The following is a 27,459-nucleotide window of genomic DNA, read 5'->3' as shown; positions in this document are numbered from 1 at the left end:
CTTTATGAAACTGAAGTAAGGTTATGTTAAGGTGCTGCACAATAAGATAATAATTATAAGAAGGGGGAGTATATGTACAATTATTACTGTTAGTCATTAAATAATATAGGTACGTTACGGAAAAAGAAATTCTATCTTTAAACTATCAGAAATAACAGATTTAGGAGTGTAATGAACAAACGGACATAGCTTAAATTTAAGGAATTATTTTAAGGAAATATTTTCATCGAAAATGGTAGAAATATCTGATATCTAGGTATTGTAAATTCCCGAATAGTTATCTGAGGTTAACAGGTAAATGCCACACACGGAGGACATAGGCTAAACTAAACGTAAATTCTTTAAAAAAAAATGGAAGTGTGATACATCAACGTTTTGCAGAGAGTATACAGAAGTGATTATAGAACAGTAAATTTCATTTTATTTCTTGGATAGAATTACAGTGATTAATAGGACAATGTATAACACTCTTATATTTACAATATCAGATCAGTTGAACATCCGATACTATGAAATAGTGTTATTGTTTTACCTGTTTAACCTGTTCTTGATCATTTTGTTTAAGTATTGCATGTGTTTCGTAAGTATTGTGATTTAATCAATGTTTAATGTTTTGAAGCTATATTTATGTTGAGGTAACAAACATAAGCATATATAACTAGTAATGACAATACGACAGGTAAGACACTTTTAGGTCAAATAATTAAAATCTATGGGTAACGTAAGTGTCAATCAACGTCACTTGTCTTGCCAATTCAAGCAACTTATTTGTTTTTTTTTCTTTTCGATTTATTAATTCAAATCGTTTGGCGATTTTATCAGTTAAGATTTTAAGATTTTTCATTTTCGAGTATAAAAAAATTAACTTAAAATCTTTGTTTTAGGGAGGTGTAAAGAAATGAGTACAGTTTCTTTTATAAAAACACTTCCTATTTACATAGGTCAATAAATATTCCTTTTAACTAAAGGATGTGACTAAGAACAGCACATTAGATAACATTATTTAGCAATTAAACTGGCTAAGAATTTAACTTCATTTAAAATGAACTTAAAATCTTTGTTTCTATGGGAGATGTAAAGAAATTGATATAATTTCTTTTTGTTGAAAGAAAACACACTCTCCTTATATCTTTTCATAAGTTAAGAAATACTTTTCTTCCAAAAAGGCGAGACTAAACAGGTTAAGATCTAGGTTAATTAGTAAATGCGTCACTATAGAAAAACATGTTGTTTTTCTCACGAAGTGCACATAAAATGCATCTTAAGTTATTGGTCAGGTAATATAAGTGTTATTTTGCAGTAAAATGATGGACATTGTGTGTAACTTGAGTGACAATTTATCTATATTTTACGAGAAACATTTTTATTGTTTATTACTTTTTTTATTGTTTATTACTTTCGGTTTGTACCAGAATTCATTAATTTTGCTTATGTAAATGATGTATTTGACAAATCTGTATAAATATGGAGACAAAATGTGTATTGTTGGACCAAGCTGTAAGGGGACGCCCGCTCACACAGCAACCACGTGGTGGCTCGGAAGCCGGCCAGGGCTAAGGCCTTGCGCTGTTCACAGCCTGAGAAGAACTGAAGACGGAGACAGAGAGTTATGAAATGCTTAAAGGCTAACTTGTGCTAGATGGAATTTTGTTAGCTCTGTCAGTTAGAAGTTATACAACTGGTGACGGAAAATAAAATAGATAGAAACGAAAAACAGTGTATTGAGTTATTTGTCCAGAGGACTAAAGGAGCGGCTACGCTACACAATTCGATAGACCCTTTTACCATAAGGCTACTGCCGTTTACCGATTGCAAGTATATTTTTCTATTTTTTAACAATGTTTTTTTTTTCTTAACTGATTATATACAGATATATGTACGAGACTAATTTCTGCCCCCGTATCTACTAATGTCCTATGTCTTTTATTATCCACTTTTATAACTCCGGTAACTGCAATATTATATCTTGACACATTCTTTGAAATCCCGACATTGGCTTCAACATGGCGGGATGAACTTAGTTTAAAGTTTTCCTGTTGGATTTAGGACCTTGTCTGGCATTTGGGAATTCTCTTACAAAATGACCGTAATTTCCGCAACCAAAACACTGTACTTTAGCCCTAAAATCATCTTTGTTTTGACTATTTACGGCTTTGACATTTCGCTGTCGGCATACTTTTTCATTGTGACATGACTTGTGGCAATTTCTACATCTCCTAACCTGCCTATAATGATCAACATCCATTGGCTGGTGTTGTGAATTATTGTTAGAATTTGACCTACTTAAATAATCTTTACCGGTCCTTAAATTGAATCGACTGCGCAAACTTTGTTCTGCCATCGCCCTAGTCACTGCAGCTGAGAATGTTTGTGAATTTTCACGCATTACCTCCATTTTTAAGTAATCACGGGCTAGCCGATCTATGAAAAAGTCAATAAATTGTCTTTCTACTGCGGCCATGTCATTCTGATCATTATTTATAAATGACTCCTCTGCCAAAGCTAACAATCGCTCAGCATAATTTTGGATTCCTTCATCACGGTCCTGCGATACATTTCTAAGTAACATAAAAGCGTGTTGTGGATCTGTTATTTCAGCAAATCGCGATGCTAGTTCTGTTCTTAGTTGGGCCCAAGTATGGTCAGCATGATTAGTCATGTATCTATGAATAAAGTCTGAAACTGAACTTCTAGCGGATTAGTAAGCCACCAACTTCTTCCTATCATCAGATAGGCCCGTGAGTAATGCGTATTTTCTATAGATTTGATCCAGTTTTCAAATTGTTTAGGATCCCCCTCATAAGGCAACACAATTTGTGCTATACCTTGAGTGCCGACAGCTGCTGAAACATTAGAAAGTTCTACTGTTAAATTTTGAAAACAGCCCCAGTATATATATCCTGGTTAGCCATCTTCAGTAAATCTAGCAACAAGTAACCCCTTATCCTGTTATATCAATTCACTCGTGTCGTTATAGTGTGTACTTCGCGTCGTATTAACCCAGCCCTCGTTGAATCCTGGTTCTTTTAAGGCACCAATTCAACCACGTGTAGCGTGGCCGCCGTATAAATCAGAGTCAACAACCAGTCTATAATTTCTATAATTTTATTGCATATGTTTTCTATTCAGTTCTTCAAGATTTACGACATAAATTAAACAAGTTTCAATATAACAATTTCGACATGCAACATCTTTCGTACCACGGATCGCTCTGCTTTGAGAGCTGGATTTCTGGCCTTATATACTATCTGGCCAGCTCCTCATTACGAGCTAATTTAACCATGATTAATACATATATACACAATTTGTCAATCATCCTGTCTAAAGTTATAATTATTAGAAATTATTTTATATAACTGACCTTCTGTGACCATAAAAGACACCTGTGCTTACGTGAATTACTAGTGAATCAGCATTCCGAACATTGTTCTCGGTATTTTAATTAATTTATTTATTGTTTCATTCTCCCGCCTGTCAAAATATATGATAGCGTGTCTTTTATGATCCTTAAATTAGTAAACATGACAGTTAATAACTGTGGGTCATACATCTGCATGCTTTCTGCGTAATTATTCTTATAATTTTGTTACACCTTCCTTTCTTATTCTTTTCAAAATGAAAAGGGGCCCGGCGCGGTGAACATGCCACAATTGAATCAAAACCCAATACTGTACGTTTTAGAATAATGTAAAACAACAAAATTAGAAGAGAATCATAATTTTGTTACACAATGCCGGATTAGTAAGCAATGTAAGAAATAAGTTCGTGTATGACATCACAAATATCAGAGGCTCTCTTTAATAACAAGGAAAGATCAAGACGTACATCACAGAATGGGCAAGTGCGATTTTCAACACTTATTTTATCTTCTCGCAACTGCTGAATTGTTAGATACTTATGGAATGCACAATATTTGCTAAATTGTTTATTGAATGAAGAAATTTTCTAAACCATTGAGCATTCCATGTTTTAGTTTTATTCAATTAATTTTCTATATATGCGCCATTGCTTGACAGTCATTTTTCAGAACAGGTTATTTTTCTTGTAGTATCCTTTGTGGTGATTATTTAGGCATGTTATACTAAATTGCTATATGAAATGATTCATTTAAAATGATGAAAATGATGTCTGAAGATTTAATAGTTTACATGAAATGAAGAAGAAAAGGAATTAGTAACATGCACCCAACGCAGATAAAGAATTGAAATAGACATGCGCAGTCACAATCATATAGTTTATCTTTGTCAAGGAGTGCAGGTCATTACGTCGACTGAAAATAAAATGTATGTGTTTAAAGTAAATTAGAGAACGGACAACAGGACACCACCCGGCTAGTCCTGTTGGCTAAATGTTGTTTTTAATTCACTGGCATAGAATTAATGCGATTACAAAGCGTGCCGAACATTCATAAATTACAATATGGGGAGATTTGTATAACTGCTGTTCTTGGTTTTTCATTTTTGTCATGTATATGCATACGTAAAAGCACCTGTTAAATCATCACCACACGGTTATGTTGGCTCATGCGATGAATTTCAGTAAGTATCTTGTTATATTCAGTTATGAGAAAAATTCACTTATATCTTTTAATAATGAACAAATTCGTGTTTCCGTCTGATTACACAATAACAGGTCATAAATTTAAAGATTTTTCAGTCTATAAATTTACAGACTGGGTATATGAAATTTGTAAAAATTACAATTTAAATCAAAATCGCAGGTTAAAATGAAATGTTTCACACATTACATGCATAGATAAAACTAATAGGAGACTTTCAGACAGGTAGGATCACTTTAATTTTTTCACATTTTCCTAAAATTCAGAGTCATCAATACTGACAGAAAAAGACATATAACCTTTATCTATGCATGCAGTCTTAAAATATCTAAGTTTAAAATCTGGAAATTAGATCCCTCGGAAGCATCGAAAACGAGGCAAACAGTGAAAATTGCAGACTCGGTTTGATTGAGTCTGTTCATGGGCGGTTATGGAAAATGCAACACTGTCCACGCCCCCTAGCACCGGCTTAAGCAGTATTCAAGTAAGCCTGCGGTTTTGATTTAAATTGTAATCCTAAAAGATTTTATTTACCCAGTCTGTAAATTTATAGACTGAAAAATCTTTAAATTTATGAATTGTCCATATATTTACAGACTGTAAAAACGACTGAATCCTAGACCTGACTGAGGTTGTTAAATATTGACGTATTCTCTTGTTATCGTGTTATGTCGGATAAACTCATGATGACAAAATACATTATTAAATTCCGCAAGCACTGATAACAACGTTGTATATCAACTTGGATTTGTCGCAAGCCGAGATACGGTATCACAGGTGCTAGATACACAGTTGAATATTTTATTGTGTTCGGTATGGCGAAAAGCAGAATATGTCTAATTATATGGTTAGAAAATAAAAGCGTTACTTTCAGTGCTGCACATGATCTTATACTGTCAGATCAATAAAGGGAGGTAATATAAAATAACGTATTTATAATACTTTCTACTATTTATTTCAACTACTAAAATGACAATATTAAAATGACAAATATATGAGAAAATAGAAAATAACAAGAAGAATAAAATATGTTCATAATACATGATTTTGGTAGTGTTGATTTGTGCGCCCTAATATGAATATTTTGACTGTTTCCAAAAACGAAAGAACGGCAACAAACAACTGTATGGAATGGTAAAGTCATCACCTGTGAAAACAATACATTGAGTCATTGTGTCATGTTTTAATACAATAGTTTTTTTTGCATATAACGTCTGCAGAAGCCCAGAAGCCCTATACTGAGTCCAACAACTTTTTAAAAAATTGAAAACGAGTTGTTATGCTGAGGTGTATAAAATTCTCTGCTAGGCTACCCTTTCCAGCAAACAAGTACATGACCCAAATGGGTACCCAGTCGAAACAAAGTATACGATAAATGTATTACTCGTCCAACAAACAAATACGCGACAATGGGTACAGGTCAAAAAATCTCGACCAAAGGGTACCCATCCAACAAACAAGTACACGACCCAATGGTACCCAGTCCAAAAACAAGTACCGATCCAATGGTACCAAGTCCAACAAACAAATACACGACCCAATGGGTACCCAGTCCAACAAACAAGTACACGACCCAATGGATACCCAGTCCATAAAACAAGTACGCGACCCAATGGGTACCAAGTCCAACAAACAAATACACGACCCAATGGGTACACAGTCTAACAAATAAGTACACGACCCAAAATGTACCCAGTCCAACAAAAAAGTACACGACCCAATGGGTACCCGGTCTAACAAACAAGTACAAGACCCAGTGGGTACTCAGTCCAGCAAACAAGTACACGACCCATTGGGTACCCAGTCCAGCAAACAAGTACACGACCCAGTGTGTACCCAGACCAACAAACAAGTACACGTCCCAATGGGTACACAGTCCGGCAAACAAGTGCACGACCCAATCGGTACACAGTCCGGCAAACAGGTACACGACCCAATCGGTACCCAGTCTAACAAACAAACACACGACCCAGTGATACCCAATCAAACAAACAAGTACACGACCCAATGGGTACACAATCTGGCAAACAAGTACACGACCTAATGGGTACCCAGTGCGGCAAACAAGTACACGACCCAATGGGTATCCAGTCCAATAACCACGTACACGACCCAATGGGTACACTGTCCGGTATACAAGTACACGACCCAATGGGTACGCAGTCCAACTAACAAGTACACGACCCAATGGGTACACAGTCCAATAAACAAGTACACGACCCAATGGGTACACAAGTCCAGCAAACAAGTGCACGACCCAATGGGTACACAGTCCAGGAAACAAGTACACGTCCCAATGGGTACCCAGTCCATAAAACAAGTACAAGACCCAATGGGTACACAGTGCGGCAAACAAGTACACGACCCAATGGGTATCCAGTCCAATAACCACGTACACGACCCAATGGGTACTGTCGTATACAATACAGTCCATGGTATCCATCCAATAACACGTACACGACCCAATGGGTACACGTCCGGTATACAAGTAACACCAATGGTACACGTCGCAACAAGTACACGACCCAATTGGTACCTAGTCCTTAAAACAAGTATACGACCCAATGGGTACCCAGTCCAGCAAACAAGTACACGTCCCAATGGGTACCCAGTCCATAAAACAAGTACAAGACCTAATGGGTACCCAGTGCGGCAAACAAGTACACGACCCAATGGGTATCCAGTCCAATAACCACGTACACGACCCAATGGGTACACTGTCCGGTATACAAGTACACGACCCAATGGGTACACAGTCCGGCAAACAAGTACACGACCCAATTGGTACCTAGTCCTTAAAACAAGTATACGACCCATTGGGTACCCAGTCCAACAAACAAGTTCAAGACCCGATGGGTACACAGTCAAGCAAACAAGTACACTATCCAATGGTTACCCAGTCCAACAAACAAGTACAAGACCCAATGGGTACACAGTCCGGCAAACAAGCACACGAGCCAATGATACCCAATCCAACAAACAAGTACACGACCCAATGGGTACACAGTCCGACAAACAAGTACATGACCCAATGGGTACCCAGTCCAGCAAACAATAACACGACCCAATGGGTACCCAGTCCAATAAACAAGGATACGACCCAATGGGTACACATCCGGCAAACAAGTACACGGCTTAATGGGTACCCAGTCCAATAAAAAAGTACACGACCCAATGGGTACACAGTCCAGCAAACAAGTACACGATCCAATGGGTACCCAGTCCAACAAACAAGTACACGATCCAATGGGTATCCAGTCCAACAAACAAGTACAAGACCCACCGGCAAACAAGTACACGACCCTATCTTTTTATTGACTGAATTTTTATTGTCTGTCATGATGCTCTGAAAATAAGGGCTAAATAAAATTATAAATTACAACACTATAACACTGGATGAGGAAAAATACGCCAAACAGCGGGTGGATTAATTAGACTATTTTTAATTACATCTATACAAAGATTCTACATTAGAGAAAAATAAAATGATCCGAATGTAAGTAGAAATTTTGAGACAAAATTTCTAGTTGGAGAAATTAAGTAGAAATTTTGAGTTACGTATGTCAGAAGTTTACAAAATAACACACAGCTGGCACTAATAGTTTACAATTTTCACAGACTGAAAAAAATATTTTTACCCAGACATGTAAAAGTGATCTTATTTAAATTTGTTTATTGATCTAATATCGTAACTTGTACCGGGCTGTGTTATGTATTTAGTGGCAAGGTTTTATCATATGTTTAAGATAATCAGCTTGAACTAACAGTGATAAACGCGTTCAAACGAATAGTAGCTTGGCTAACTTATCTCTAACATCAGTAGGTGAAACTGCCTGTTCGGGAAACAATATATGGGTTTTTTCCTTACTTCCCAAACAGGAGACTTGATATTAAATAATTAACTTGCCTCCCGTTCAGGAAGAAAAACACAATTTTGACTTGTTTCTTTAAAAAAAGGCCCGGTGCATATAAATATTCTTCGTATCATCAACTAGAACGCATCATTGTGAACCAGAAAGATTTTTCGAAATTTCTATTGTTCAGTTGTTTTTTTTAAAAAAAAAACCTATTCGAAATTTTATTCAACTTTTGCTTGTCCTAATTGGGAATCTGAGACGTTTAATTTACCTTATTGAACTCCTAAAAATATCTATATTGCAACGTCCCAGCGACGTCCTTGCTATACACTTACAAAACGGCAATGGTGGGCCTAAAGTAATTAGCATGATCAAACCAAATTAAGTATGGGTATAGGAGTGCTAATAACTTCGGTTGTTTGGCCTGGCTTACAGGACTCTATTCTATGCAGTTTTGTTATTTACTATATGATATCCAGTACATACTTTTTCAAATGTAGCCATGCACTCTCCTTAGTCTTATTGTAACCCACTTAGAAACGATGCTTATTTTGCATATTCTCTTCTTATAGATTTAATTTACCTTTGTAAAACCTGTTTCAAGCAGCCGGTCGTAAAAACCACCCTTTACTTTGTTATTATCATTTCTGATCCATCTGAATAACGGTGACCAATTGGTGTCATTTCACATAAAAGTTCTATGAGTTGTGAGGGTTGTTGGCCGTTGCCTCTCATAATGACCTTCAGTAGGCCTAGTATATAAATAGTAGTATAGTACGAGGAGTTGGGCAGAGTGCCTGCAGCCTGATCACGTGACCCTATAACGTAACAGTGAGTCATCGCGTGGGGGCAGGGCTTACGCGGAAAAACCCATGACGTCACGGTCGCACCCAACATTCCAGACTCCGAAAATAAAAGAGAGTAGGTGAGTCAATCAGAAATTCCCATGACGTCACGGCCGCACCCAACATTCCAAATAACAAAAGAGAGTAGGTGAGTGAATCGGAAATTCCCATGACGTCACGGACGCACCCGTAACATTCCAGACTCTGAAAACAATAGAGAGTAGGTGAGTCAATCGGAAATTCCCATGACGTCACCGACCGCACCCGTAACATTTCGTTACCACCCAGCTTCTCTAATTTTAGCATTAGACAATAAAGGTTATTAGATAACGTTGTTCTTTTACTATCACCTTAGTTTTGTCATTCCTTAATCTATATTCCAGTGTTCTATCATAAAACTGAAAACGATACAAATTTTAAATCTTTCAAATTTCAAGTCTGCAAAGATATATAAAATAAATTTTCAAAATCTAAAAACGATACAACTTTCAAATCTTTCAAACTTCAAAGCTTACAAAGTTATATAAATTTTCAAAATGATACCAGTTTGAAAACATTACAAATTTCAATTTGAAAATGATATTCAAAATTTTATATGAATTTTCAAAATGATACCAACTTAAAAATGATACATGTTTCAAATTTTCCAAGTCTAAAATATTACAAATTTCAAATTTCATAATATATTAAATTTTTCAAAGCTAAAACGATACAAATATCTAATCTTTCAAATTTCAAAATATACAAATTAAAAAATTAAAAATGACACAAATTTCAAAATGATACATGTTTCAAATTTTCAAAACCTAAAATGAAACAAATTTCAAAATATACAAATTTAAAATTTTCAAAATCTAAAACGATACAAATTTCTCATCTTTCAAATTACAAAATATACAAATTTTCAAAACGATACAAATGTCTAATCTTTCAATTTTCGAAATATACAAATTTAAAATCTTCAAAAATGATACATGTTTGAAATTTTCAAAATCTAAAATAATACAAATTTAAAATTTTCAAAATCTAAAACGGTACAAAATCTTCCAAATTTTAAAATTTTAAATTTTCAAAATGATACAAATTTAAAATCTTTCAAATTTCAAAATAATACAAATTTTAAAAAGTTATTTCAGAAATGTTACAGATTTCAAAATGATATAAGTTTCAAATTTTCAAAATCTAAAATGATACAAATTACAAATTTAAAATTTTCAAAACTGTAAACGATACAAATTTCTAATCTTTCAAATTTCAAAATATACAATATAAATTTTCAAAATGTTACAAATTTCAAAATCTAAAATGATACAAATTACTAATTTCAAAATATACAAATTTAAAACTGAAAACGATATAAATTTCTAATCTTTCAAATTTCAAAATTTACATTTTAAAAATTTTAAATGCAGCAACAGCAGCAGCTCAATTGGATAATTTCACCTAAACTAATCTTGGTTCAATGTCTTGAAATCTAAAGTATTAAAACGGGCGACTTGGTCTTATTATATTAGAGATTTCAATACTGTTATAGATTTTATAACGTCACTTTTCTCTGGAGTGTTAATCATGGTAGAGGTAAGTTCTTTTCAGTTACTTAAAATGATGGAAAAAGTAAAATAATGATAAAACAAGCAAATAATAATAGAGTAAAATGAGCTTACCGCTATATCTCGTTTTATTATACTAAATTATCCGTTTTTAGCTCATCTGAGCACAGAGTGCTCAGTGTGAGCTATTGCGATCGCTCACCGTCCGGCGTCCGTCCGTCCGTACGTCGACCGTCCGTCCACACTTTCCTTTAAACAATATCTCCTCCTAAACCAACAGGCCAATTTTAATGAAACTTCACAAGGATGTTCCTCGGATGGTCTCCTTTAAGAATTGTTCATAGAATTGAATTCCATACAGAACTCTGGTTGCCATGGCAACCGAAATGAAAAAATTTAAAAATCTTCTTTTCCAAAACCACAGGTCATAGGGCTTTTATATTTGGTATGTAGCATCATCTAATGGTCCTCTACCAAGATTGTTCAAATTATCTCCCTAGGGTCAAATATGGCCCCGCCCTGTGGGTCACATGGTTTACATAGACTTATATAGGGAAACTTTGAAAATCTTCTTGTCCAAAACCACAAGGCATAGTCTCAATATTTGGCATGTGACATCATCTAATGGTCCTCTATAAAGATTATTCAAATCATGCACCTAGGGTGAAAAGAAGCCCCGCCCCGGGGGTCCCAAGTTTTACATAGACTTATATAGGAAAAACTTTAAAAATCTTCTTGTCTGAAACCAGACCTAGGCCTTTGATGTTTGGTATGTAGCATTGCATTGTGGTCCTCTACTAAGATTATTCAAATTATGCTCCTGGGGTGAACAGAGGCCCCTACCGGGGGTCCCAAGTTTTACATGGAGTTATATAGGAATTTTTCTAATCTTCTTATCTGAAACTGCAAGGCTTAGGCTTTTGATATTTGGTTTGTAGCATTACCAAGTGGTCCTCTACCAAGATTGTTCAAATTATGCCTCTGGGGTGAAAAGCGGCCCTGCTCTGGGGGTCCCAAGTTTTACATAGACTTATGTAGGATTTAAAAAAAAATATCTTCTTTTCTGAAATTGCAAGGCCTAGGCTTTTGATATTTGGTATGTAGCATTGCCTAGTGGTCCTCTCTACCAAGATTGTTCCAATTGTGCCTCTGGGGTGAAATGAGGCCCTGATCTGTGGGTCCCAAGTTTTACATAGACTTACATAAGAAAAAACATTTAAAAATCTTCTTCACTGAACGTTCAAGGTCTAGGCTTTTGATATTTGGTATGTAGCATTGCCTAGTGGCTCTCTAACAAGATTGTTCAAATTATGCCCCTGGGGTGAAGAGGCCCCGCCCCGGGGGTCACTTAGTTGTTATATAAGTTATATAGGAAAACATACTTCAAAAATTATCTGATCATATTTCCTAGAATGTTTAGTTATAATTACCTGATGATCCCAAGTAATTAGGGGTCACTTGACTGTGACCTTGACCTACTGTCCTACATCTTGTTTTTTAAGATACAACCTTGAAATTTGAATGACATACAGTTTTGCACACCAATCTTAAAACTGACTTTCAGTGACCATGAATATGACCTACTGACCTACTTTCTTAATACTTTAGCATCAGTTTGACATTTGAAACATGTAGCTCATATTACTCAGGTGAGCGATCCAGGGTCATCATGACCTTCTTGTTGTAATTTCTTAATCTTTTTACACATCACTTGAAATGATTTTAAGAGCGCGCTGTCTTCACACTTCGAGTTTCAATCTCTAAATGCATATGAGTTAATGTATATGTAATTTTAATCGGGTGCCACTCCCTAAGATGAACCATAAAGGATTAGATTACGTTTTTTAGCTCACCTGAGCACAAAGTGCTCAGGGTGAGGTATTGTGATCGCTCACCGTCCGGCGTCCGTCCGTCCGTTGTACGTCCGTCGTCCGTCCACACTTTCCTTTAAACAACATCTCCTCCTAAACCAACAGGCCAATTTTGATGAAATTTCACAGGGATGTTCCTTGGATGGTCTTCTTTAAAATTGTTCAAAGAATTGAATTCCATGCAGAATTCTGGTTGCCATAGCAACCAAAAGGAAAAACTTTTAAAATCTTCTTCTCAAAAACCGGAAGCCCTAGAGCTTAGATATTTGGTGTGAAGCATTACCTAGTGGACCTCTACCAATTTTATTCAAATCATGACCCCGGGATTAAAATTGACTCTGCCCTATGGGTCACTTGATTTTACATTGAAAAATCTTAAAAAATCTTCTTCTCGAAAACCAGAAGCCCTAGACCTTAGATATTTGACATGTAGCATTGCCTAGTAGACCTCTACTAAAATTGTTCAAATCATGACCCCGGGGTCAAAATTGACCCCGCCCCAGGGGTCACTTGATTTTACATATGAAAATCTTCAAAAAAAAAATCTAAAAATAAACCAGAAGGCCTAGAGCTTAGATATTTCACATGTAGCATTGCCTAGTGGACCTCTACAAAATTTGTTCAAATCATGACCCCCGGGGTCAAAATTGACCCCGCCCCAGGTGTCACTTGATTTTACATAGGAAAATCTTAAAAAATCTTCTTCTCAAAAAGCAGAAGACCTAGAGCTTAGATATTTGACATATAGCATTGCCTAGTGGATTTCTACTAAAATTGTTCAAATCATGACCCCAGGGTCAAAATTGACCCCACCCTGGGGGTCACTTGATTTTACATATGAAAATCTTCAAAAATGTTCTTAAAATAAACCAGAAGGCCTAGAGCTTAGATATTTCACATGTAGCATTGCCTAGTGGACCTCTACAACATTTGTTCAAATCATCACCCCCAGGGTCAAAATTGACCCCGCCCCAGGGCTCACTTGATTTTACATAGGAAAATCTTCAAAAATTTTCTAAAAATAAACCAAAAGGACTAGATCTTAGATATTTGACATGTAGCATTGCCTAGTAGACTTCTACAAAATTTCTTCAAATCATGACCCCCGGGGTCAAATTGACCCCGCCTCATGGGGTTACTTGAATGTACAATGAAAAATCTTCAAAATTGTCTAAAAATAAACCAGAAGACCTAGAGCTTAGATATTTGACATGTAGCATTGCCTAGTGGACCTCTACAAAATTTGTTCAAATCTTGACCCCCCCCCCCCCCCCAGGGTCAAATTGACCCAGCCCTAGGGGTTATTTGATTGTACATAGGGAAATCTTCATAAATTTGCTAAAAATAAACCAGAAGGCCTAGATCTTAGATATTCGATATGTAACATTGCCTATTAGACTTCTACAAACTTTGTTCAAATCATGACCCCCGGGGTAAAATTGGCCCCGCCCCAGGGGTTACTTGATTGTACATTGGAAAATTTTCCAAAAAATTTCTAAAGATCATCAGTTTGACATTTGAAACATGTAGCTCATATTACTCTGGTGAGCGATCCAGGGTCATCATGACCCTCTTGTTTTGCATTGTATGACATAACGTAGTAACGTGGTATTGTATTCGAACAAAAGGATTACCGCATCTTCGATGAGTCAGAGCTGGATCGTGTCTGGACTCGCTTGCCGCGCCTCTATATACGCTTTTGTTATCGGGATGAGTCAATGAATATTAAACAATATTTCTATAATCGAATATGAATAGGCTGAAATTTAAGACTTTCATAAAGTAAGCAATGTATTATTTAATTTAATCTGTCTTATTCATTTTTAAGGCAGATGAAATCGTGGTAAGTATATGTTTGGTAAAAAAGTACACCTCACGTATATATATATATATATTGTAGCTATGGCGCTATTCAATCCTTTTCATGTAAATGAAATCATTATACATGTGTTTTGAACACATTTATTTGGTATAAAGAATAAAGTTAATTTTCAAATACAGCAGAGATATTGGTTTAGGCTATTTTCTTACGTGTCTGTAATATATACAAACTACGTACAAATAAGAAAAACTAAAAAATGAATTTTAATGTAGAATGAAAAATGATAATACAAAGTTCGTTGGCCTTATTTCATTAGGTAGTTTATCATATTTTTAATGATTAATCTCTCAATATTGTACTATTATATTGACCTGTCTTAATGCATATTGATTACATGGTCGATGCACAGAATATTTTAATCTTCGGTTGATTTTCGGTACATTCCATTCATGGCACGGAAAGTAACATGCAATTAAAATGGTTTGTATCTAAAGCGTATATACGGAAGTACGAAAGTCACAATAGCTCAGTGGTCGCTGTCAATAGCTTGAAACCACGGGGTCATAAGATCGAAACCGTGTAGTGTCTTTTTTTCACAAACACTTAGTACATGTACATTTTTATTCAATATTTCCTCCATTGTATTTTTACAACTGTTTTTTTATTTTTTATTTCTATTCTTTTATACTATTTTTTTTTATTCACGGTTTATTTCAGTATATTACAAATTTCACGAATATGAATTATAACAAGCTATATTCATGATTTCGATCGCTAAAATTTCAGTACGAAACACATTTTATCGCGAAGCCCGTGATATTTTGATTTTCACGTGTCCCTTGGTAATTTAAAACATGAAAATGAATAAACAACTAATTTAAAAAATGAAAAAAAAATCTTCTCACGTATAGACTCGAACCGGCGATTCCCGGCATACAAGCCATGCGTTGTAACCACTGAGCCACCGATAGGAACGAGTACGGGTTTCACTTACAATACTAACAATGATATTTAGACACTAAACCAATTTTGATTTCCGTAAAACATACGGATAGCACCGAATTTAGGCCGTATATTAAAATATCAAATGCACAGAGCGTATAATTATGCAAATTTGACAGGTTAAAAAAATAGCACAATACCATAGTATTTGATAAAGATAGACACAAAATACCCGGTAATTTAATCGGATAGTAGGAGCGTGGCTATATTGAAATTAATGATTACCTGGTACACACGATATAGCGACATATAATTTCAAAGTTACGTTAAACAAATAAGAAATTAAAAAAAAAAATGAGGTAAATAAAGTCATAGGACTTCATAGGACTCAATTTTTCATATTGTCTGTTTTCAGGCTTAACGCACACATTGTAACTGATATCGATTGTTATCTCTTAAATAGTCAATTGTTGAAAGGTCATAATATACTTGAGAGTGAACGCTTTGTCATTTCATCTGTGGGTATTGTTGATTTGTGGGTTAAATTTAATAGATTTGATTTTATATTATTATATTACGTGAAACTACCTTAAAGCTGGGAGTCAGTTAAGAAATCCGTACTATTATGATAAAACAATGAAATATATAGATTAAGGAATGATAAAACTACGGTGACAGTAAAAGAACAACGTTATATAATAACCTCTATTGTCTAATGCTAAAAATAGAGAAGCTGGATGGTAACGGAATGTTACGGGTGCGGCCGTGACGTCATGGGAATTTTCGATTGACTCACCTACCCTCTTTTGTTGTTCCTTCTCATGAGAAGGAACACTTATGGTGAACATGTCACACTTGACTCAGCTGGTAATGGATACAAGGGTATCATCAAAGGCATCCGAATTCCAGTAGGGCGCCGCCATTTTATACTCATGCATATTCATTACAAATAGCCTCTTTGCCAATGTGTTTTTACGCATCTTTAAGTCAATCTTTAGTGAAATACAACTACGTAATAAACAGATCTACAAAAACAGTAATTTAGTTTAAACTATCTAACTCCTAAATCTTACATGTCATATTGTAGAATCGAGATTAACTAAATGAATATTCATCATCTATAAATAGACTCCCGCCCAAAAATATTCGTCTACTATTATTCTTCTCGGTTGCATTCTTTGCTGCTTCCAGAGTAGCCTGGCTCCCTGGCTGCATGGCTATTTTTTTTTTTATAAAATACTGCAAGCAAAATAAGAAAATCTTAAGCCTCTAAAATAGCACATTTTATCTGATGGCTGAACCCAGGGTCAATAAAAAATGTCAATGTAGAAACAACCTGCTGGAGTTACTTCCCTCTTAATGAATAAACATATATTAGTAAATAAGAACAGACATAGGGACGGGAGCCAGTCTACTTCCAGAGGTTCTTTTTACGATTTTATTTCATACCAACTTTATTATTTTGACATTTTAAGTATTACCATCAAAACATACTGTACTAATAAAGTTATTCGAGATTTTTCACTTGTCTGTGAATGCTATTGCACGATACGTACCGTCACCGGATTACAACATTTCAATTACATCCCTTGTTTTTATCAAGAACCGTATAATGCATTTCTTCACTTTACTGAGCTATAAATATTTCGAAATTTGTAATTTCATGCCCTTTGATTAATTGTTTTGTAATTTTCAAGTTGTGAACTTTTTGTACGCACTTTTTTCAAACCCATTAGTTTGTTGGTGCCGACTTATATAAAAGCCCTTTTCTCCTGGTTTAGTCGTTCTGAGGGGCCTCCGTTGCCGGGTGGTTAAGGTCGCTGACTTCAAATCATTTGCCACTCATCGATGTGGGTTCGAGCCTCACTCGGGGCGTTGAATTCTTCATGTGAGGAAGCCATCCAGCTGGCTTACGGAAGGTCGGTGGTTCTACCCAGTTGCCCGCTCGTGATGAAATAATGCACGGAGGGGCACCTGGGGTCTTCCTCCACCATCAAAGCTGGTACGTCGCCATATGACCTATAATTGTGTCAATGCGACGTTAAACCCAACAAAATAAAACATTTAGTCGTTCTGGAGCTGTAAGTATCCATTCATGCAATGTAATTACTGGCATTTGGCAGAACTTTTCTGCCATTGTATTGCTAATTAGAAATAGGCAAACATACGACCAAATTCTGATCTGTGCCACTAGGACAGCTGTCGACATTGGTTCCCGAAATTTTGACAGAGTTGTGGTATTTGTTATTTATTGTCCGCTGATAATATTTAGGTAGAATCGCTCATCTAAAGGTGTCTGTTTATTATTTTAAGTTAAATAAATGTTTGTGTGAAATAACTTTAAGTATTCTTATAATAAATAGATAAGAATGCACGTAAACTAGCAAAACACATAGTTCATAATTGTTTTATTAAAGATCCCTTAAAAAGAATATTCAATATGCGCTAGAAGGAACCTTTTGGTAAGCTAAATCTTGTTATTTGAAATGTTGGGTGCGGCCGTGACGTCATGGGAATTTCCGCGATAACCACACTCATTGTTCTATATAGGCTATGCCGTGTGCGGCTCCCCCTGTTGTTCTAGGGCATTGACTTGTCCGCCATATTGTTGCGCAATTGTGATGTCATTGGTTTTTCCGCGTAAGCCCCGCCCCCACGCGATGACTCACTGCTACGTCATAGGGTCACGTGATCTGGCTGCAGGGCTGCAGGTATTCTGTGAAACGCCTCGTACTATACTACTATAAATATCTTTAATATGTAAATATAATAAATCTCCCTATATAAATCGCCGCTCCATAGTGTGTGCTATATGATCGATGTATAGTCAACACATGCATCGTCGATGACATGTAGTGTAGCGTAATAAGGTTCCCGTGTGTATCCGACGATGAACTCAGGTTAATGGGCTAATAAATCACAACTGAAAATTATTTTCTGATATAAACCACGGGCACCTGTGCACCCATGTTTATGTCACTCTTTTTAATATTTTCCAGAATAGAAAAAGTGGAAAATCCACAGGTCGCTCAACACGACAAAAACGAAAATGTTGCAGACTCAGTTTGATTGAGCCTGTTCATGGACGGTAGTGAAAATGCATGCTACCGTCTACGCCCTCTTGCCCCAGGTTGAGCAGAACTCAACATTTAAACATGCTACAAGTACAAAAAACAATTTAGAGACATCCGCAGATGTATTCATAGGCGGTGCACATGGAACCTTCAATGATACACTAGTGTGTAATTCCTGTTAAAACTTTGTAAATTTTATATTGCAGGTACATAAAAGACTTCTTTTTCACATAGCCACAGCTCCACATTTAGAATAAATATGGAAATCTCTCGCTGTATATCTGCGTATTTTCTAAGTTTGATGCATTCAAAGTGTAACACGTGGGAAACAGCTTTAATGAAAAGCAATTGGTACATGGGATATTGGTTTCTTTTATATACGTGATAGGATACAGAAGATTAGCTAAAAGTAGAAATAAACATTTTTATTGATATCTTTAAAACAATGGAGCTTGAAAGAATACATAGAAAGCTATTGACAGATATATCTGACCAGATGGTTACTGACAGCATGGAATGTGAAAACTTCATTGAGCATATGAAAACCTACGTTCCAACAGGAATACTGGCTCAAAACAAGTCTTTACTTGGAAAATTTGAGACTATGGAAAGTAGGGGGCACTTAAAACCAGGACATTATGAGGATCTGAAAAAGATTTGTACTTCCAGTGGTAATTTTGACATCCTGGAGATGGTGAAGGAGGCAGAAAGCAAAATAGAACAACTTCAGCAAGGTAAATGTAAAACTAACACACCATTTATTTGTAAGGAATACAAAAAAAATGCTAGCATAATTACATTATACCTTGTTTGACTTTTGTTTTAAACTTCGCCGTTGTCCTCGGCACACCCCTTTGTATTTTGTGTTCGGGACACAACTTCAAAACTGTTGAAGTTATTGACTTTATTTTCGCGGATGGTGATGAGTTGATCCGAGGAATACAACCATCAATATTGCCATATAAGTAGGTGGTGATGATACGATGTTCAGAGCGCCTGAACCAGGCCTATAGGTTAAATATCAAGGGTACAGCAAAGGCAAAGTCAAATATGTTCATCAACCACTTCAAAATTAACATATAGGTAGGTGGTGAGGAGACAATGAACAGAGCACAAGAACTCGGTTGGTCCCAAATTGAGTTCATGTTATTCTCCCCGCCTCCACCCCCAGCACTCACAAACTGACCACCCTACCCCTCTCCCACTTTTTTAGTTTCCTTTTCCTAAGTATTCCATCACCACTGCCACTCAAACCCCTCAATCCCACACCCACTGCCACATTACATTCCCATCCAAGAAACGCCCGCATAATACATAAAATTACTGAAGCCAAAGGAATTTGACGACACTTGACAATAGGTATAAAAGCATGATTAGGCTACAAATACCATGTCCTGAACAATGATTAGTTGATCGTCTCTTTTTTGAAATACATGAATTTCTCTCACATTGTTGTCTGTACAAGAACTTTGTAACTACTAAAACTGTTTAATGAAACTGCCACACAAATGGTGATAAAAGATTATAAAAGGAAATCATCATAACTTTATTTTGAGCACTAACTAGTTATTCTCCTTTTGAAACATAAAATGGCGACAGGAGTCATATCTGTGTCTAAATGTCATGTTAAAGTGTATTTAACTGCATCTGCACGGCGTGCTCCCTTGTGTGCTGCCAGCTATTGCATGTATTATTTAAATATGATTTATGAATATGCCATTGACACCATTGCCACGTTTTGACAGGAACAAGTGACGGTAACTTGGAACATGAGTCAGATTGGAAAGAACCGCCTGTAAAGAAGATGAAATATGCTGATATAGAAAAAGGTAATTTAAGATAAGATAATACATGTACCAATATTGTATACTGTTAAGACGGATGCTCTTGCGTCCAGCAGCAAATGTTTAAAAGATTAATCCCTTGAATAGCCTGATAAAACTTCACCGCACTTGATCAGAAGCATTTTGATATGATTTTTTTCAAGTCTGCTCCCTCGGCGATATATGACATTTTGTGTCGATTCGCCGTAAAACCCAACTCACTCAAACGGTTTCGACTGACTGCACTGAAGGGCTTCCAGCGCAAAATACAGAAATATTTTTAAACAACTTTCTCTCAGAATTGCTTGATAGATATTCAACAAACTTTTCAGAAATTCCTTACATGGACATTTATCAAAATCTGGGCCTACAAAAATATATATATTTCCAGTTTGTTCAATTAGATCGAGAATATACGTGTTAGATTTTTGTTACAATTTTGAATCCTAACCCACTGTAAGATTATATTATTTTTCTGATGTCCATGCACGAGGAAAACAAATTGAATGAAACGGCGTGTGTTCTAAGACAGGTAACACAGGAAAAAAATAATGTAACTCTTATAATTCGAAATATACCCATCAGAGTTTTCATTTTCTGATGATTTTATCTTGGCATTTCGAAAACAGCCCCCTTATCAAATTTTGTAACAGAACTGAAAAGAAAATTATCTAGTTAAGAAATTGAGCGCTAACACTTTCAAATTTCCCACAGAAATAAGAGAGTTATAGCCGTGCTTTCAGATTTACTGCTGTCCGATTGGGCTATGATGCAACACTGACATACGCGTATGAAAGCAAATTGTTTAACAAGTGGTTCATCAGAGTATGAAAATGTTTCGACTGACCCAATCAAACTGCTTACTTTGATAAATATTGAAATTATACTGAGATAATGACCATACCAAGTATCGGGAAGAAGTCTTATGCATACTAATGCAAGTATTTTCATATTGGCAAAAGTGTCCGTTGTTTGGCTGTCGTTATCTTTTTAATTAAAATCTAATTTACAGATTAACAGTTTCTGTTATACTATCTCAAGTTTTTTCAAATTAATACATAGGGGGCTAGAGGCTTATAAAGTTTTACTAACAAAACACACACCAAAATCTAAAAAGAAACATTCTCGTAGAAAAATGCAGGTGTAAGAAGATACAGCTTTATAAGTAGCATAAGATTCTCTCTTACTCAATTTTTCAAGCAAGGCCTCTCTCACTGACTTTTGCGCTCCCAGAGTGGTCAGTGTTTTATACAAGATGTGTACTGTGAAATCATTAATATTCGTGAGGGACTATTTTTCGTGGATTTCGTGGTTGAGTTACCGTATAGCGGGTTATTTCTGCGGTCAAAATATTCTGCGTGTTGGCCCAAAAAATTGTGAAACAAATTTCTGCGTGTTTCATTTCTGCGTTTTCACATAAAAGGAAGAGAAATCCGCGAAATTTAATCCCAACGAACAAGTAAAATTCCCATTCATTTTATGTTCAAAAGTTGATATCCTCGAATTCATATCCCCACGAAATTGCTGTTTTGACCAAAACCACGAAATTTCATGCCCACGAAAATTAATGATTGTACAGTACTTTGAAATGTAATCCAAAAAGCGGGAGTCTCACCTGTGACTTTGGAACATGGTGAGAGTTAAGGTAGCAGTTAGATGCACACAAAAAAACGGGTTTTTAATGCTCACAAGTGCTGTTTTGCCACTTTTTCTGTTCGTTTTGTCCTCGTGTGTTTGCATTGTCTGTGTATGTGTAATGGTGTGCGCGTGTGTGTGTGAGTGTGCGCTCGCGTATGCTCGTGTGTGCTAATCACGTGCCCATCCACGTGCTGTAAGTTGCGGTTTTGGGAGACTGCAGTTTTGGAACGTGGCTTTTCGTGTTGTATATTCATCGTTGCTTTTAGGCCTGATTTATTTTCAGCCACATTGGCTCATGCCAACGTAAACATATTTCCTTAACGAATTCAGTGTTGATCTACGTTATTCCTTTTTAGTCCTTTAATAATATGTTCTGCTTAAGCCGGTTGCATTTTCAATCATATTTAAGTTTGCTTGGTAATGTTCTGTGCTTCTGAAAGATTTCCTACATAGATTTATTGAATTTGATATCATTTACACTTGCTTGTTGTATTCATCAAGTTAGTTCAAGCTGGTATCTATGGTCAAAGTCGAGGCTTTTATGTTCTAAGATTAAAATATGTTAAAACGAAGAGCATTCCCGCGAAGTTCTGTTCTCAGGTGGGCATGCTAGTCATATTTTGGTCGATCGTTTGTCATCGTATTTTTCATTTAACAGAAAGTACTTGGGTATAGAAATACAGTTGACCGGTAAAAAAAGGTTTAAAACATATGTTTTCTCTAGGCGACACATTTAGTAGAATATTAAACGATGCAAAAAAAAAATATATATATTTTACATTTTCAGATCTTCAGTCAGATCTTATTGATTACTACAGGGAGATTTGCAGTACAATTCCAATCTGTCCTTGTTTGGAAGAAGTTGATGCTCCATTGATCAAAGTCTACACTCCACCATTTCCACTTTACTTGCGTGAAACTGACAAGTTGAAGCAAATATTTGAACAAACGGAAGAACTAGAAAATGAAACAATAGAAACACCATCAGTAGATTCATTAGATAAGATATTTAACAAACAGTCAAAAGAATGCAACAAAATATACTTAACTGCAGAACCTGGACTAGGTAAAACTTCTTTTACTAAATGGTTAGCTCTAAATTGGTGTCAAGCACATAGCCCTGAGGACGATGATGTTTGCTATTTTGAACATAATGACGTCAGTCAGATGAAAAACTTTGAGTTTCTGTTTCTAATATTTCTCAGAGAAACAGATGTAAATGAAAGGCATGTAGATTCAATGATAACAAATCATATTTTAAGCGCTTTAGGGAGACATAGTGCGTACACAACCGAAGTTTTAACAGAGGTGCTTTATCACAAAAAATGTCTGATAATATTAGATGGACTGGATGAATGGTCCTTGTCTGACATTCCTAGGCGGTCAACAAGAAAAAACTGTACATATTTGTCAACATCGCGACCGTGGAAGTTTTGCATGCTTCCCCTTGATTCAACAAAAATTGACCAGCACGTATGCATTGAAAATGTAGCAAAAATATGTAAGGAAAAACTAGTGTCAAACGTAATGTCACTTTTTGAGGAAAGAAGACTCTTAAGATCCGATATTTCGAACCAAGTTGAAGCATGCAAACTATTTAAAAGGAAGCTTGATGAAATGAAAATAACCCATGTCTATAACACTCCTGTCATACTTGTACAACTGATAACCTCGTGGAATATAAACAAAGAAATTGGACAGTCGAATTGCGAAATTTACACTGGCATCGTAGATACATTTTTCAGTATTGCTGAGAAAAAGGTAAAGCTCCTTGCCAAGTTTAAAAAAGTGACTGCTTCAAACATCAATTGTTTTCACGATTCGCCGTCCTGTGCTACATATTATAATCTAATGATCAGATTAGGAAAATTGGCATTTGAAACATTATTTTGTGAACAAAAAGGACCTTCTCTTATTTTCGGTAAAAATGTTGCCTTGACTCATTTACGAAGAGGCAAGAAAATATCAAGTGAAGATACCCTTGCTACGTGTTTACAGACCGGGTTACTTTCAATGCAATCATTCTACGTAAGAGCGAAGATGAAAATAGATGCTTACTCATTTTTTCACAAAACAATCCAAGAATTTTTTGCTGCACTTTATATACAGTCAGAGTACGCAGAAAATGTTCGTATCGAAGATGCAATAATGAAAAGATGTAATTCCGTGTCCGCAGTTCTAGAGATGGCGACTGTGTTCACATTTCTGAGTGGCTTTGATCTGACTACAGCAAGAGAGGTATTACAATCACTGCAAAGTATAATAAATGAAGATGAAATGACCAAAGATTACAGATGCAGATTCTTTCACTCGCGGGGTGATAAAGAATATACACAGGTGATGGCGATCCAAAATATGATAGTAAGCTGTTTAACAGAGAGTATAAAAAATGGACATGTAGAACAGGGCCTACCGCTACAGGACATAATAATTGACCCGAGGTGTGAGCAGGACTCCGACCCCTTAAAGACACTGGTTAACATAAATTCTAACACCATAAAGTCTCTCGTTTTCGTTCGAAAGGCAGTGGGCCCTAGATTATCAAATGAATGGATTTATTTAGGATTACCAGAAATGCAATCTGTATGTAAATTCCAGCTTACTGAAATTCCGTTTGATGAGCCTGATTCGCTTTCTAGAGCACAAACACGTGCCTTAGTGCCAAATGTAATTGATCAAATGATAGGACTGAAAACACAGCAACTTGAACTATTGTATTTACATGCACATGACAGTGTAGCGCATAATTCTATAGAACGATTTTTGTATTTTGTTTCACAGCAAACACTTTTAAAGGAAGTTGACTTGAAAGTAAAATGTTATGAGCATACATTTACAACTTGCAAGGGATTTCAGCTTGACCTGTGTCAGCAAGAACACTTACAAAATCTTGTATTGTCTGATGTACCTGTTAACCAGTTACGGGTTAACGAAGGCTTAAAGATACTTCGTCTATATAGTGTACCTTTAATACAGATACAACTCAATGAATACTTACAGAATCTTTTTCTGTATCACATACCCGTATCACAGTTACAACTGAATGAACACTTAAAGGAGCTAATACTCGATGATGTACCTGTAACAGAGTTACATCTGAACAAACACTTACAGAGTCTTTCTCTGGAGAAAGTACCTGTATCACGTATACTAGTGAATGAACAATTACAGACACTTAGACTGCAGGATGTATCTTTATCACAGTTACAACTAAATGATCACTTACAAAACCTTTCTCTGATTAAGGTGAATGTATCACAATTACACTTGAACAGACACTTAAATCAGCTTTCATTGGAGGAAGTACCTGTACATCAGATACAATTGAATGAACATTTACAGAAGCTTAGACTGGAGGATGTACCTGTAACAGAGTTACATCTGGATGAGCACTTACATGATCTTACACTGAGGAAGTTGTTTATATCACAGTTACAACTGAATGAACATTTACAGAGTCTTCACCTATATAAGGTTTCTGCATCCGAGCTACACTTTAATGAAGCGTTGCAGCGACTTTCTCTGCTGGATGTATCAGTATCACAATATCAAGGTAACCTGTCATCTCTGGAGTTCTGTAATATTTATGATTTACCTGCTGGTGCCGTTTCTGCCGTCTTCAGATGTCTACCTGCAGCACCAAAACTGCAAAAATTGGAATGTGGTATGCTAAAGTCTCCTGATGTGACGACAGTGTTAGACACTATTCCGCAGCTGTTAGATCTGCATCGCATTGAACTGACATTCATGGACTTAGACGAAAGGTCACTTGTACTGCCAAATAATATGGAACATATTGAGCACATGCTGATAGTAAGCGTAACATTGACAAGTCGTGCATTAAACATTTTAGTAGATAGAGTAATGAAATATAAACAGTCTGTAAAAGTAGAGCTTAAATTGTTGATCGTGAAAGACGACACTATTGGAGATCAGCAGGAGACAATCAATCCAAGAAGCCCACCTTCAAATTCAGATAATGCCGATCTTTCCAGGTACAGCGGGACAAAGTTTGAATTACTCAGTGTAGAAATGAGTTCTAGGGCATTCCGAAATTTTGTCGATACCTTGGAGAAATGCAAGCGTCCAGTTGTAGTGTACATAGATTACATTGACTCTATAGATGGTATTAAAGGGGAGGGAATCGAGTATATTAAATCTTCACCTTCGTTTGTCGTCTCATATAAATCCTTCACAGAATTGGAGTTTAGGACTGTAGACCAGCATGGTTGACAATTGTTACTTTAGTTGTAAAACGAAATAAAACGCTTTTATGGCAGCTTGTGATCGGTTACAAGTTAAAAGCACATGGCCATTAATGGACAATATATATATAAAGACGCCACTTCTGAATTACTTGTAAGAACGATTATTATTCACGTTTATCAGCATCTTCTTAAGTTCCATTTGAAATACTATTAATTTTTTCCATTTCTTCAGTCCACGGGTAAATTCAGTATAAGCATTTTGATTATCATGCTTGGTTGTGTTCTATGCTTGCATATGATCTTGCACAAATACTGATACACACTCCTAACTTTAAATATCCATGTGCCAATGGCAGTGTTGTTTGCTTTGTTTTTGTACTTTTTAGCACAAAAAGAATTTTATTTACTTTTTGATCTGTACAGAGAATTCAGTTTTTGTATGTTATATAGCATTACAGTATAATCATGAGTTCCAATTTAACATTGAAAATATATATGTTGTATGTGTATGTACAGTCTTGATATAAATCTTTTATTATTAAATATCATGGTGATATCTACATAGAGTTTAAAAACTATAAACAGCTACTGTTCTATAAGTTTCCAAGTTAACATGTGATTGAATTTTTACAGTATTATTTAACAAGTATTGAATGCTGAAGTGCATATGATATTATATGTCAAAACCAGCATTATCAAATACTGACGATTTTTGTCAAGTTATGAAGCATAGAATGTTAAGTTTTGCTGATGAGTCAGTATATTTTTTTTTGTTCGTACATTATGATATCAAAAGTTACTGCAAAAGTTACCTGCCAAAGGCTTTTTGCGAATCTGTGTTATTCTTGATCTTTTATATAAGATTCTAATGGAATTGTGGAGAGAGTTACTGTAAGCTCTAGAAGCTTTCAATTCAATCCACTTGTCTTGATATTTGTATTGTATGGATGTTATATGTATGGATGTTATATGTCATGTATATCTTGATAAATAAATATGTTTAAACCAAGATTCTAATGTCTAACATTGTTTAAAACATCAGCACAGAAAGTAGATTAATACATTTATTTTCTGTTGAACGGCTGTTAATAGCCTCATCTAAAATGTTAACTAAATTGGTGAAATATTTTCAGTTCTCAGAAACCGCTGGTATGAATGAATTTATAGTTCCTATACTGTTTAAGGTATGTCAATATTAAAAAGAGTGAGGTTACTTTGTCATAAGTTCACATAACTGCTAATTTAACTAACTTACTGCTAACAGTTTAACT

At 35.7% G+C, this 27,459-nt stretch overlaps 1 protein-coding gene across 1 annotated transcript; it reads left to right on the top strand.

Annotated features, from left to right (window-relative positions):
- Window positions 1-4,263: 4,263 nt before the first annotated feature.
- On the top strand, window positions 4,264-27,197 carry LOC123527689 (uncharacterized). The gene is made up of 4 exons (XM_045307306.2): window positions 4,264-4,538; window positions 18,726-19,253; window positions 20,265-20,348; window positions 22,768-27,197. Exons 2-4 carry the CDS (start codon window positions 18,965-18,967, stop codon window positions 26,211-26,213), a joined length of 3,819 nt encoding a protein of 1,272 aa, XP_045163241.2. The 5' UTR covers window positions 4,264-4,538; window positions 18,726-18,964; the 3' UTR covers window positions 26,214-27,197.
- Window positions 27,198-27,459: the final 262 nt, after the last annotated feature.

Source organism: Mercenaria mercenaria, chromosome 14 (assembly GCF_021730395.1).
Source record: "Mercenaria mercenaria strain notata chromosome 14, MADL_Memer_1, whole genome shotgun sequence".
Taxonomy (NCBI): domain Eukaryota; kingdom Metazoa; phylum Mollusca; class Bivalvia; order Venerida; family Veneridae; genus Mercenaria; species Mercenaria mercenaria.
Note: the sequence above shows the minus strand (reverse complement) of the source record. Positions and strands in the feature narration are given on the sequence as shown.